We start from the raw sequence: 15775 nt of genomic DNA, 5'->3' as shown, positions 1-15775 counted from the left end.
GGCAAGCGAGATTGAGATACACAACTCGTTCTTAATTTAAATCGTGCTCAAAATGTCCGCTTTTCAGAGTGGAATATAAATAAATTCAGCTAGCGCTTCGCGCCAATTCCATTTGCAGCATAACACTTCATTTCATAATATCCCTCGCGTAATCTTATGATGCATGAATAAGTGACACGGTCTTAATCGCCTTTAGTTATGAACCAAAATAGGTTTCCTCACATCCTTCTCATCATCCTTTCTCTTCACCTATTCATTGGGGACGGAGGGTGAGGATTCTTTGGGAATTCGGGTTTTTTTATGACATAAAGTGCGATTGTCTTTTTGAACATTTCACTGCTGCAGTAAACTGTGGAGTAATAGAATTAGAAATGTGGCCCTTATCCGCCCCTTGTGTATATCACACGCATTTCTCATTCATATCCCTCATGAATCTCGCTCTCCTCTAACATTATGCACCAATCCATTTCAATGCCGTCATACCGGTTACCTAGCAACAATATTACATCTGAATAGAATTAAGTCGATTGCGTGCTTAAAGTGGTTTGGTATACAGCATAATCCTAATTATTTTGAACACAATAGGGTCGATCCTCGAGCCAATGAACAACGACAAAACATACATACTCAAAGCCCAAAATACATTAGATGTAGCGATAGATGAGAGAGAGGTGGGGTGGGAGGGGGTAAGAACCGTAAGAATGGCGAATTTTTTTTTAAAGACCATTTTTCATCTCTGCTAAATATATTGAGCCCTTATTTTCCTACCCCCTCGGTCATAAATCAACGATTGATCACCCGAAATGAACATACAACGCAAGATGTGTCCAATTTCATTAGGTTTATTCATCTTAAATACACTTTTACAATTGCGAATAATATAAGTAACTTCTCACTTTGGCAATAAATGAAGACAGATTATTGGATTATTTAATAAAATCATATTGAAAAACACATAAAATTCGACTGTCATTTGTAAAATATACCCAAAGTAGAAATTCATGTTTGTTTCCGAAATATATTCGTATATATATATATATATATATATAATATATATATATATATATATAGGACGAGTTTGGTTGCAAAAGGGGTTAGGTCCACTTTGGACCATTCCGAGAAAAAAACATGTTTTTTATTCTCACTTATTGCAATATTTTTATGAGAAACTTAATTGTCATGATGTACTACCCTATCATGTAAACATAAAATTGGGTTTGAAAGAATTCTGTCTTCATTTTTTTTCTATATATTAAAAAAAATATATAATTGTTGACCTAACCCCTTTTGCGAGGAAACTGAAATGAATCCTTTTTTTAATTAAAAAAGTGATTTTTCATTGCCACTTTTATTCATGTTTTCATTTGAATTTCAAATTTTCTTTGTTATCATCAGAGCGACTAAAAATTGAGAGGTTTTGAGACAGAAAACAATAAAATTTATGAAAAATCGACCTAATCCTTTTTGACAAATGAGCTGTTCAGAAGAGTTTGGTTGCAAAAGGGGTTAGGTCCACTCCAAGAAAATCATTCTTTTTTATTCTCCCATATTGCAATATTCTTATGCGAAACTAAATTTTCATGTTACCCAACCATGAGAACATAAATTTGGTATAAAAGAAATCTACCTGTCTTCATATTTTTAAATTATTATTTTCCAAAAACAATTATGTGTGGACCTAACCCCTTTTGCAACCAAACTGAAATGGACCTAACCCCTTTTGAAAAAAAGTGATTTTTCTTTGTTATCATCTTATAGAGCTACTAAAAATATATACATTGAGACAAAAAAAAAAATCAAATTTGATGAAAAATGGACCTAACCCCTTTTGCAAGTGAGCTCTTATTATATGAATATATTTCGGAAACAAGCATGAATTTCTACTTTGGGTATGTTCTACAAATGACAATCGAATGTTATGTGTTTTTCAAATTGATTTTTTTTTACAAAATAAACGAGCCTTCGCAAACAGAAATGATGCGATATTTATTTCCAGTCTTTGAAAATCAGTAGAAATAATACCTTTTATTACAGAAGGGCTAATGAAATGTATGTTGGTGGAAAATGATGTCGATCAACGTGCCAGATTACAGTGAGGACGAACTACATCTAGTCACGTCAACAGAGGGCGATATGACGACTTGATTGGAAATATTGGCCATTATTTCTCGTCTTCTTACGAATAAAAGAATACAAATTCCATCTAATGTCATGCACAGTGAAAATAACATTATTGAATAATAGTACCTACATGCATAATTAACATGATCAATATGCCCAAACCGTAAACCTATTTTTAAAAAAAATTTCCGTCCCTCGACTCACGGAGATGATTAACTAGTTTCGCAGGAATTTGAAGGAGCGATACCCATACAATTTGAAGGATTCTGGGGCTCTAACGTGAGAGAGTTCCTTTAAAAGATGATTTTACATTTCATAGACTAAACGAAAGACAATACATTATGAAAATCCCACACAACAACAATATTCGAAAACATAGAGAAGTAAATTTAATGAAGTGTAGGTTTAAGTCCACTTCCATTTTATATACACTTAGTAGACACTAACAAAATAAATCAATTTTACTTTGAGTGTGGTAAGCCATAGATGCACAAGTTCATATTGCGGTAAAATATACTGTTTTAATAGGCATACATGACTTGAATAGTATATAGTTTACCCTTTTATGTATAATAATCCACATCTTGAATGACTATACAGTGCGTATCAATAAAAAAGTTTACACGGGAAAAAGTCCTGGGAATTGAAAAATATACAACATGGGGATATTTCTTTCACACATATTTTTGGTTCTATCAAATGAAAGTAAAATTTTGACAGGATGTAACACTTTAGTGAGCACTATCCGTTTTGGTAATTTATTTTAACATTTTGTAACATTTTTGCCACTCAAATTAATATTTCAACCCTATAGGGCCAGCTGGCTCTGACGACATCAGACATGAAGCAAATCAATGTCAATATAAGTTTATTTCAGACATCTCCAGCATTTTTGTCAAGATTTTGTCATCTAAGGGGACTTGTATTTTTTTTTGCTTAATACTTGTTTCTTCACACTTTTCTCAGGCATGACAGTGAAGAGGAACTCCGTGCCAAAGCCGATTTCATGAGAAACACTGCTACATGTAAATCATCACGATGATCTAGGTGCGTGTGTGTGTGGGTGTGTGTGTGTGTAGGGGGGGGGGTGCATTGACGCTTTTCATGATTTAAGTCTGCTTAAAATCATTATATTTCCAAGTTTTTCGCAAATCATTTTTCACGAACTTATAAAAAAAAAATGTTGCTCACTCATGCGAAAGATTTGTCGATAGTCAATAGACCTGCAATGATTATGTGCATGTGGAAAAGGTTCAGAATATTACAAATGTATCATAAGAATGTTTTAAAGTGTAAACTTTTTATACGCACTGTGTAGGCTATAATGCGTTTTCTTAATCTGTTAATGCGTCTGAGCCATCATTTGTACAAATTCTGCATTGAAGAGAAGAAAGAGGAATAAAAGATCATGTCAGATAATGCTGTCACAAACTAAAAAAAGGTCAAAAGAATAATAATGATAATAAAAATAATAATCACATTTTATTGACTTGTTTACTCATTTGTAATCATTATGGAAGATCATTCACTTTTTTGTCATTATACACATAGGTGGTAATTTTATATGAAACGCAATTGAGTGTCCTTATTATAACAAGGCAAAAGCGATGTTGTGTCTCGGCCACTTATGAAAATAACCACAAATATCGTGATTTGCGAGGGCACGCGACAGAATTGTATCGAAACTTCATTGTGAAATGACTGGGATGGAATACTACACTTTTCATAAGAGTCTTGCACGTCAACTTTAATGTTGACCTGAAAATGGCCTTTGACCTTACCATGTGACCTCCGACTGCAGCATAACATGCCGGTCCCCCAAGTCCACATACCATCCAAGTTTGGTTGAAAAGTGACTTACGGTTGCGGAGTTAGGTGTCATAAGAGAGTCTTGCATATAAAATTTAACGTTGACCTGAAAATTACCTTTGACCTTACCATGTGACCTCCAACTGTTAGTGTAGCATAACATGCAGGTCCCCAAAGTCCATCTACCATCCAAGTTTGGTTGAAAATTGACTTACGGTTGCGGAGTTAGGTGTCATAAGAGAGTCTTGCATGTAAACTTTAACGTTGACCTGAAAATGACCTTTGACCTTACCATGTGACCTCCGACTGCAGCATAACATGCAGGTCCCTAAGTCCATCTACCATCCAAGTTTGGTTGAAAAGTGACTTACGGTTGTGGAGTTATGTGTCATAAGGTTTGTGACGGACGGACGACGTACGGACGACAGACGATGGACGACAGACGCCGGATGACGGACGACATTTGGATCCCTAAGTCTCGCCTTCACCTCTGGTGGGCGAGACAATAAAAGTGAATTCAATATCTTATTGTGACATCATAGCAATCGCACGATTGGCAACGATTTTGAATAAAAGTGCCTTTACTCCAAAATAAATGCTTGCAATTAGTCAAAATTCGATTTAAGCATCATTGTGGAGCGGTGTGGCCCAGTGGATTAGTCTCCGGACTTTGAAAGAGAGGGTCGTGGTTTCAAATCCCAGCCAAGGCGTAGTTTCATTCAGCAAGGAATTCATCCACAGTTCGACCCAGGTGAGGTAAATGGGTAACCGGTAGGAATTAATTCTTTGAAATGTGTGTGCGCTGTAAGTATTTACGGCAGCCAAGCTAAAGCCGGGGTATTATCCAAGTTCTTTGGACGCGCATAGAGACGTTATAATTATAACGTAATATGCACTATACAATAACTGTTTATTATTAGCATTATCATTAATGTGGATTTGAACCTCAAACAATAAAAACAAGTGTTATTCGTTCATATTTTCAGAAAATAAGCAAAATGCGATTTGTCCCAAGATCAGATGATAAACTATAAGGCATGCGGTAGGTAGCCTATAATCTAGGCGAGACTGTAGTTTTTACCTTAGCCTTTACAGATACGTCTGAAGACTACGCAGACTACTTATTCTTCTTTGTTTGGTTTGGTTTTCAACCGGTCAATATATTACTGTTTTTTGGTCACGGTTCGTAGTCCTCCGCATCTGACGTATTGCTGACATTTCGCGTATAACAGCATCAAACTCGTATAGGCAAAGAAAAAATCTGAAGTATCCAACATGATTATAGGCTATGGTGTGCGGTGCGGAGGCCTTAATTGCCGAATTAAGCCAGTATAGATTGTTTTTAACACGTTTTATTTTTACAGATTGTACATTCGAAATTTAATCAAATGCATTTTATATAGCAATAAAATAATACCTTCATAATTAATCCTTCCATCGCTCCCAACGTCAGCTTCTCGTATCATCTCATCAACTTCAGCATCTGTTAATTTCTCACCAAGAGTTGTCATTACATGACGTAATTCAGCTGCGCTGATTGGTTAAGAAATAAAAATATATAACCGTCTACCACATTTCCTCGTTATATTTATAACCCTTTCAGCACCAGAAAACAACATATTTTCTCTGTTCTACATCTTCACATTATACTGTTCATCTGTCACTATAAAACAGACTGGTATAATCATTTTCAATCATTTGTCCCTATATCTTTGAAAGTAGTCTCCGTGAATCCTCCCCCAGAATTATTACAAAACAAATGACATTCGGTAATGAAATACATATTTTATGTTAAATAAAACAAAATAAAGACATACCTAAGTGTTCCTGTGTCATCTTTATCAAATATTCTGAATGCATCTCTAAATTCTTCAGCATCTACCTGTGATTGGCTGATATGATGGGCCATGATTCGAGAAAATGTACTGAAGTCCAGTTTGCCTTTACCTTTAAATAAGAAGGAGAAAGATAATGACGAGGAAGGATTCGTTATCATAATTCTTATTGTATTCAAATTTCCTAATATTCTGAAGTTAAAATGCAGAAAGAGTTATGATCAAACGCAAGCTGATTTTTAATCATTTTGAAGCCTACGTTGAGGACTAGTTCCTGTAGTTTATTTTCATCCTGCATCGGCTTTATATCTTAAATAATCTTTTCATTTAATCATTAAAATACTAAGAAGAGGAGAGTCAATACCAAAGGAATAATTTCCTAAAATTAACAGTGAAATTCAAACCTGCTATATAATCCTATTTCTACATTGGATTTTGATGAGATATTCTATATTGATACAAATCAACATGGAGTGGACTCAGCCTCAATTGATAATGTACTTGAATAATGATTTTGAAGTACGACAATTTTCCACTAACCATGAGGGTCTTCCATGTTGATTGACTCCTCCACTTCCGCTTCCGTTGGACATGAACCTAATGACCTCATGACCTCTCCAAGTATATCTGTAGAGATGAGGCCATCATTATCCCTGTCATATAGACCAAATGCCTCCTTGAGCTCTGAATCAAATAGACAAATTTAAAAATAAGTGGAACAATTAAGTTCAAATAGAAATGATGCAAATCCGTTTTTCATTTGCAAACATAATATGATACTTAAAAAACTGTATGGCATCGCCTTCACATATCTCAGAGACTAAAATAAATTGCTGCCAAGAAATTTAATTATGAGTAGAGTAGGAATTTAATTTTCTGCCCAAATATTTCAAAATTGATTAAAAAATACTGATACGACGGCTTGGATGAATTAACGCCGGCGAATGTAGGAGAGAGAACTTATCAACCGAAGTTATTTTTACAATACTTCAAATCCAACTTTATCTCATTCAACGAGTATACTCAAAATCACTCTCAATTCGAAATTGGTTGCTGATTATTGTTTTCCCACTTAGGTAAAACAAAAACAAATGAAAGGATATTAAATATTAAAAAAACCCACATGAATGTTAAGAAAAAGTGTCATGGATTAAATGGCATTGCATCGAAAGAAAATGAGAGCCAGAAAAAATATTACCTATATATCCCTGTAGCACATTCAAGAATAATAAAGAAAGTGTTTCATGGGTGCAAGAGTGTGCATAAATTGTAACCATACAGTCTTTAAAAATTAGGAATCGAATAATATTGATTTCCCTTTTCATGGTGCTTTTTAGAACTTGATAAAAAAAACTAACCCTCATCCCATTGCGTTTTTCTCACTTTTACATTGAGTTATGGAAATTCCTTTAGCCATATATCAACACTGACCCAATGAAAAGATAGTAATAATGTTGGTCGACTTAAAGGACAAGTCCACTCCAACAAAAAGATGATTTGAATAAATAGAGAAAAATCAAACTAGCAAAACGCTGAAAATTTTATCAAATGGGATGTAAAATAAGAAAGTTATGATATTTTTAAGTTTCACTTAATTTCACAAAATAGTTATATGCACATCCTGGTCGGTATGCAAATGAGGAGACTGATGACGTCATCCACTCACTATTTTATTTTGTATTTTATTATATGAAATATGAAATATTCTAATTTTCTCCTCATTGTCCAGTGAAACAATGATTAATTCCTCCCCTCCCTGAACATGTGGAATTAGCATTGTTTAGTACTATACGGTTCAGTCAAATTGGTACTTATTGTCAAATCTGTAAAAAATGAAACATTGTATAATTCAAACAATAAAAACAAGAAATAGTGAGGGACATCATCGACTGTCTCATTTGCATGTCACCGAGTTGTGCATATCACTGTTTTGCGAAAAATAAGCGAAACTCTATACTGTGATAACATTCTTATTTTACATCCTATTTTGAAGAAATTTTCAGCGTTTTGCTAGTTTGATTTTTCTCTATTTATTCAAATCTGGGGTGGACTTGACCTTTAAGAGGTCGACATGGTAAGGGGAGGGGTGATTCTCTCTTACCTTTCATTTGACTCTCTGTTGGCGACGACTGAGATGATGTGAAACAAAGGAAGAGGGAAAGATGGGATGATGTGCAGAAAACGGAATGAGGGTGGGATACAGGAAGATATAGGAAAAGATATGCAAAAATGTATTATTAAAAAGCGCTTCATATTTCTCTAAAGGGTTTTAAATAAAATGTAGGGACATGTAGTTAGGAGTGGGATGAACTGCTTCACCGTAACTGACCTCTAGAATGCCATAGAACATTATCGTCTCGTTTTATTCACTCAATCTCTCTCTCTAAAAAAAGAGCCGGAGAACGAAATAATCAAGGACAAAATATTAAAAAAATGGTAATTAACGGCCAGTGGTTTATTATATTGAATAGTGAGCTATCATAACTGAGACAAAAGTTCTACGATACTATACGAAATGGATATTCATGTTTCCTATGATATATATATTTTTTGGTCATTCCATGCGTCTTAATACCTGGTTCACACTGTCACGACTTGCGCCACGAATCAAACGGCATAATTAATCGTGGAGCAATCGTCTAGATATTATCAGATCGTATCAGATCGTATCAAATCGTATCAGATCATATAAGATCGTATCAGATCGTATCAGATCGTATCAGATCGTATCAGATCATATCAGATCGATCGTAGTAACCATATTGAACGTAAAAAAATCTTAATGGTTCAAACATTTTTGCGATCAGTTACGAAAGGCCAATCGTGGCTTTCATAAAGGATCGCAGGACAGTTGGAACGAAGTATTAGTAATTGATAAAGTTATTTTTTTTAATTATATGTGTTATTTTGATTTGAGGCATTCAAATTATCATTACTTGCTCTCGTCAAGTATGTATCATTTACTATCACAGTTGTTATTTGGTGTTATTATCATTGTTGTTGATGCTCATGTTAGAATAATAATAATAATAATAATAATAATAATAATAATAATGATAATAATAATAATAATAATAATAATAATAATAATGATGATGATGATAATAATAATAATAATAATGATAACAATAATAATGATAATAATAACGGCATATTTACCCAGGGTAGCCGCTTCAGTTCCGAAAACTGTTCTCCCAGCTGGCCCGGCTATTATTATTACCCGGCTAAGCTAGGCTACCGATTCAGGTGCACATAGTTTTTTGAGGAATTATTTCCTGCCGGTACCCATTTTCCTCACCTGGGTTGAGTGCAGCACAGTGTTGATAAATTTCTGGCTGATCGAAAACACACCATGGCTAGGATTCGAACCCGCGACACTCTGTTTGAAAGGTGATAGTCAGAACCAATAGACCACGACGCGCCCACTATTGTTATTTCTATTTATACGATTATTTTTATGATTTTCTTTATCGTTACAGTTTTATTGTTATTACTTTCATCATTATCGTTATCGATATCACTATAGCATGCGAGATAAGAATATAATTCATTAGGCGGACGAGCATGACGTCACTTTATTGTTCTATAAACCTTTGTTGTGTTCGATTTCCCCAGTGGCGTAATGAGCCAAAAGAATGGGGGGGGGGGGGTCAAACAAACATTGTGTTTGGGGAAAAATCTCTATTAAACAAGGAGTGAGCTAGCAATATAATTATATGTATGTATGTATATATATATATATATATATATATATATATATATATATATATATATGGTCGTGAAACATTTTAATATATATATTTAATGGTCGTGAAACATTTTGGGGGCCATAGCCCAAAAGCCAAGCCCTCGTCTTTACGTAAGTGGTTCCAAACACCAGAGGTCACGTCTTGGTGCGCCATTATAGATCATACATGTACCTTCTTTTTTAAAATATTATTATTATAGCTCATACCTTGCCTTGTCATTATAGCTCATACACACAGAAGTGGGCGTGGCACTCTTTCTTTACCGAGTAAACAAGCAGGTTTGGTTTATCAAGTCATATTTACTATTGCTTTATTCGTGTCATGCATTCTGTTATGCTGAATATGAAGGACATCATTAATCCAAACCAGTAAGGGGTTGATCGTGTTAACGTATCCTATACAGCACCATGATTATTATTGTTTTACTACTACATTATATTAATAATAATAATTATAACATTTATAGGGCGCAGCTTTATACGGGTGTTTCAAAGCGCACAGGTTGGCAGATTATAATAATATACAGTCAATCGGTAAAGAAAAAAAAGGAAAAAAAAAAGTTATGAGAAAAGGTGAGCTTTAAGTGACGATTTGAAAATTTCTACGGAGGGGGCAATTTGGATATGAATTGGGAGTTTATTTATTTACACATATTATACCAGGGAGTTGGGAATAAACTCCCTGGTTATACGGAAAGCTTTGAATTTGTTCCCTTCCTGAAATTTGAGGACGAAACACTTTTTGTGGAAAACTTCCCCTGTTTAGAAATATGATTTTTGTAGATGTGGCATAGAATGCATCTGAATGTCATTAAAAACAAACACATTTTCATGTTATACATGAAATTCTTGTTTCCAAATAAACCCTCCAATTAAATATAATCGTCTGAATTAGTAGTAAAGTGTTGAAATAATATGCACAAAGAGCAATAGTAGAATCCAACACCTGTTTTAAAATGATCATAAAACATAAGCTAAAAAAGTCTCGTCTTTCTCAGACTTAAGTCTAAAAGTGGTGATGGGGGGGGGGGGTTCGTGGCCTAATAGAATGACAAAATGTGCTCAATTCCCACTCTCTTCCTTCCCATATCCCACTTTATAGTCTGATAGTGGTCTGAACTGTCGCGAATCAGAATAACATAATATCAAGTCAACTTTTCCAGGTTTTTAAGTATGCATTTATTTTTCGCTCGGTTAATGACTCGCTCGAAAAAAAAAATCCACGTTTTAGATGAGTATTGACAACGATCACTCTTATGAGCAACATGAAGATGTTATGATGATAATAAGAAAGGTAATTTATAACATTATCCATATCTGTGCGTCGTGGTATCTAGCTATCTCCGAATAATGAAAAGGTATAGCCTTCATTATAATTATTTTTAATAACTAAAGATGATATGCTGTTGGTGGTGGCTCGTTTAGCCCGCAGGTAGAAACAGAAACGTTGAGGAAAGTAATAAAGTATATATTTCTTGTATTACCATGCTATCCCCCGTCTTGTGCGTTCACATCGGGTTATCGCGTCCCGTCGGCCAATCGCGATAATGCCACCATTTGACTTCTTCGCTGTAAACAATTTTATGTTAAATATATTAGTATATTTATTAATATACATTTATATTAAATATGAATATATTTTTAGACTATTTACCTAGTTCTAGATGATTTGAATGTAATATTCTGTAATTTTTGTAACCTATTTTTGTATGAGGGGGTAATATTCTATTAGATTATGTGTTATGTATGTGTTTTAGATTATGTCTATGTTTTGATTTAAGTGATTAATTCAATAAGGACTATTGAAAAAAAAAAATATTCATTTTCATTAACGTTGAGCAATGATTTTTCTGCAAAACAATTGAAGCATGATTTTGTGATTTCATATAAATGCTTTAATGTTTTCATTTTTTAAAAGAAAATTACCCGCCTGTATAAATATGTCAAAATACTATGATTTTAAAAAACATTTTCTCTGTATTATGAATAATTATTCTAATTTTGTAAACAGTGTTTCTGCTGATATTGTAACATTTTTGTTATATTTTGCAATGTACTTATTACTAATATGATTTTGAGCTGAATGATTTTAATAAATACTATTACAAAAAAAAAAATCGAAATAAGGGCCCCCTAATTTCCCAAAGGGTCCGGTCGAGTTTACCCTACTCTTTGTATGTTTGGCTTAATATCGTCACAAAACATAATGTAAATTGGACCGGAACATTAATTTGACTGATAATTTTCACAAAGCGTCGGGTAAACTGAATCCGACTTTTTAGGAATTTTTAGGGGGCCCCATATCGAATGGTCAATGGCCACGATAAAAGGCATAATCCACCTCCCCCCCCCCCCCCGATACTCCCTGATGTCTGGGATTTTTGAAAGCGAGCTCCCCCACTCCAATGACCAGCGTATCCTCGTTTTCCGAATGTCCAAGCCCCCCCCCCCCCCCCGCTCCTCCCGAACCTCCCACAAAATTGTATTCTTCTATGACTTATGGCTATACAAACAAGGTAGGAACGTGGACCTACTATGGCAGAAATGACACCAGTGTCCTGAATAGGAACTACATGCCAAACAATTGCATACCGTCAGTTAATTGTTCGTGCAATACGTCATAATATATTGAAGGCCATGACATATTTTTGTTTTGTAGAAATCTATATGGGAAAATAATGGCTGTTAAATGGAGCATGATATTATGATTGAAGGGTAATGGATGATTTTTACACTAAATAAATTACACGATATATAAAAGGTAAACACACAACAATAACCATAGGTATCATAATATACGAGACGAGACTATCTTATTCTTTTTCAATTAATAATTGACCAAATTTATTTTATTACAAGGCAGAATAATATATTTCATTTATAAATACATATTTCATTAGTCATCGTTTATTTTCGATCTGGTTTGTTGATATTTAAAATGCCTATATATTTATGCATGTAATATTTCATCCGAGTCTCATTTGTCTTTTCTTTGCTTTTATTCATTTGATTTGTATACATTCAACCCCTATTTGTGATTTATATCAGCTGATAAAAGTGAATGAATAATACATATCTTTTACATTGGACCCAAATGTTATATAACTAAATAATAGGTAAGCCCCTGTGGACTTTTAATATCGTTCGTACTGATACTAAATAAAACAGTACAAGAATATTAAGAAGAAGATGAGGAAGAATGTCATTTTCTCTTCAAATTATTCTATGATTGAAGTTTGTACCTTTATGTTTTAGAATTCTGATTCGTCTTGGAAGCAAATTATTATAGAATTTGAAAATGGGGCTGATTTTATTAAAAGAAGATGCTTGTTAAAGGAGCAAAGTTGCCAAAAAAATACTTTCACTCCAAAATGAATTAAAGCTGATTTGGTAAATTGTCAATATTTCAGCATACCAACGAGATTTCCAGGGGTGCTGCCTATGGTGTATAACATCAACCCCTTTCCACATGCCCCAGGGCCATTAATAGACCTATGACATATAAGTTGATCATTAAGTTACTCATATTGCCATTTGTAAATATTTCCATTGTACTTTTTACACATTGCTGTCATTTCGTTTTGTGTATTCATTTCTAGTATCATTTTAGTGTATTTTGTACCTTATTATACTCTATATACAGTACATAATTATCTGTACTCTGATTAATCTAGTTTTATCTCTGTATGTCTGTCTTGATGCATACTATGATGTTTGTTTATATGGACCTTTGCTTATGCAGTTGTGTCTAGAATAATTTGAATTGAATTGAATTATTCTCCTGACCTCACCGATTAGAATATAAAGCATTTTGTTTAAGATTTTCAATTATACATATTTTTATGAGTTATCAAAATATGATTGTTTTTGTACTGTCAATGATCTATTTCATGACAAGACTGTTTATTATCAGTTATTGTTGTATCACTGTTCAACACTCACTAGCTGATTATGTTTGTATATTGACTGTGAACATGGTGAAAGCAAATGTAAACTGAAGCTTTATTGAATAAAACACCCTACTGTGGGGGAAAATATGATTGGTAACAGATTCATCATTGTGTTTTTAGATTTTTTGTGTGTTTATTTGAAAGAACAGTTGAATAATCATATTTTTATTAATAATTGAATATTATTGCCTAGTGACATTGCGTTTATTATTCGATCACCACAAAATTGGTTACATTACTTACGACCACCTGAAAAATAAATAATAGATATATACGTGAGGCATTTGTATTCTGGACGGTGATTCCTTGGGGGGGGGGGGGCGTTCCCTCGAATTTCGAGGTTTAAGTATAAAATAGCCAATAGGAGATGGTCGTCTAGCTTCCCCTAAAAGGACTGAAAATCTTTTGATATACATGAATCTACATCTGAATCTATACACGAATCGTTTACTAAAAATGCTATATTTCTAATGTGAATAGTAATTTCTTAAACATGAATTATGTTGAATGTGTATCGTGCGAATGAGTGGTAAAATTTTGAAAGCAGATGTATTTCATTTGCTTTATGATATAAACAGGAGATAAAAATGTACATACTATGGATTTAAATAACTGACAATGATAAGGAGGGGGTGAACGATCCTAGAATTTATGAGGTAAATCTCTTTTTAAATAAAGGGCATGATATAGATTTACAACAAAGCCATTTGTTTACTACATATAATGTTTGCCTTTCCCCACTTTGAAACACCCTCCCTATCTCTTAAAAAAAAAAAGGGGGGGGGGGTCACCCCTTGTTCGGAACTATGATATAAACAAACTGCAAACACTTATATCCTAATATTAAATTTCCGACTTACCATTTTTGTAATAAATATTTGCCTGCGATCTGTCTCTAGTATGACACCTTTCCAAATGAAATCCAAATAGGAAATGGAAAATCTGATGTATAGAATACAGGCCTCGTACAAACAATAACTACCTATCGAATGATGAATCATCAAAAGAACGTTCACATTGAAGGCTTATTATTGAATTTGTCAATAGAAAAGAGTACATATCAGCAGACAGTGTTCACAAGCCAATGTCAGACGTTTCACGCCTCTATGAAAGAGAGAGAGAGAGGGGGGGGGGGGAGGGGAGAGGGGGGGGGGGGTTGTGGAGGAAGAGAGGTAAGGACTTTTAAGGAGATAAGGGTGTTGATTTTGTTCATGAAGAGAGGTATGCGCATGTTTTATGAGCACAACTGATGAGGGCTTGAAATCGAAATCGTCTAAACGTCTCATTTAAGTTACAAGGAAATCAGTGAGCTATTTTTGTCATGAGGAAGCGAGAATTAAAAAAAACCCAAACAATAGAAAGGGGATTCCTTGTTTTATCGATAATTCTCCTTCATAAATAATGATAAAATACCTACATATATCGTGTATTATGCAGTATGTGAAAAAAAAAATCATGATATGGATATAAGGTGAATAGGAAAGGAATATGCAGAAAGAGAGATAGAGAGACAGACAGACAAAGGAGAGTGAGTGTGAGAGAGAGAGAGAGAGAGAGGGGGGGAGACCGTAGTGCTGGTGACACACTGGAGGACAATACCTTAAAAGCAAATATTTATTCAAACGAAAGACGGTCCAATTTTTTTCCATTGTTTTTTTTTTTAATACATGGTGTCGTGTTCCTCAGTTGTTTTTGAAGTCTTAGAGAGTGATGAATTTTTTATTCTTTATTTTTATTTGTGACGTCATAGGCGAGCTGCTCTTGCAAATTCTATTAACTCTTTTTTTTAAATAGGAAATGATTAGTAAAAACGTGTTTTTTTTTAGAAAGAAAAAAAAAGTATAGTTCTCTGCCAGTCTGCATCTATCATTTTGTAAAATATATATGGTACCTCATTTCATTTTATTTCTCTCTCATCCTTTTTGATATATCAATCCTCGTAATTAATGGTATTATCTCACCAATCACGCCAGCCGACCCTTTCTTTTATATGGACAAAAATACCTTAATTTTGCTAGGATTTGCATGGCTTGACAAATTTTATGTATTCCCTTTAATTCCATCATCAGTTCATTGTAACTTAATCATTTTAATCGGATAGAAAGAAAGTAAAAAAATATTAAGTAAATTGAAAAATCGAAAAAATAGACCGAATGTAAGACGAATGATGGCGCCATTAGAGGCAACGACCTTCGAAGACTCTTTGTCAGTTTGTTGTAAAGTTTATCGTCCAATTTATGCACTGATTTTAATAAACTGGTTAAACTATGGAATATCGGATCCTATACACTCTTAAAATAGTTGGGCAAAAA

The 15775-nt window shown here is 33.9% G+C and overlaps 1 protein-coding gene across 1 annotated transcript; it reads right to left on the bottom strand.

Annotated features, from left to right (window-relative positions):
* Positions 1-1538: 1538 nt before the first annotated feature.
* On the bottom strand, positions 1539-14409 carry LOC129261977 (calmodulin-like). Its single transcript, XM_054899998.2, has 6 exons — positions 14324-14409; positions 7867-7894; positions 6306-6449; positions 5748-5877; positions 5348-5463; positions 1539-3495 (listed from the first exon to the last, which is right to left on the bottom strand). The coding sequence occupies exons 1-6, from the start codon at positions 14324-14326 to the stop codon at positions 3464-3466; spliced, it is 453 nt and encodes a 150-aa protein (XP_054755973.2). The 5' UTR covers positions 14327-14409; the 3' UTR covers positions 1539-3463.
* Positions 14410-15775: the final 1366 nt, after the last annotated feature.

This window comes from Lytechinus pictus, chromosome 5 (genome assembly GCF_037042905.1).
Source record: "Lytechinus pictus isolate F3 Inbred chromosome 5, Lp3.0, whole genome shotgun sequence".
Classification (NCBI taxonomy): Eukaryota; Metazoa; Echinodermata; class Echinoidea; order Temnopleuroida; family Toxopneustidae; genus Lytechinus; species Lytechinus pictus.
The sequence above is the reverse complement of the archived record's forward strand: the minus strand, read 5'-3'. Positions and strand labels throughout refer to the sequence as shown.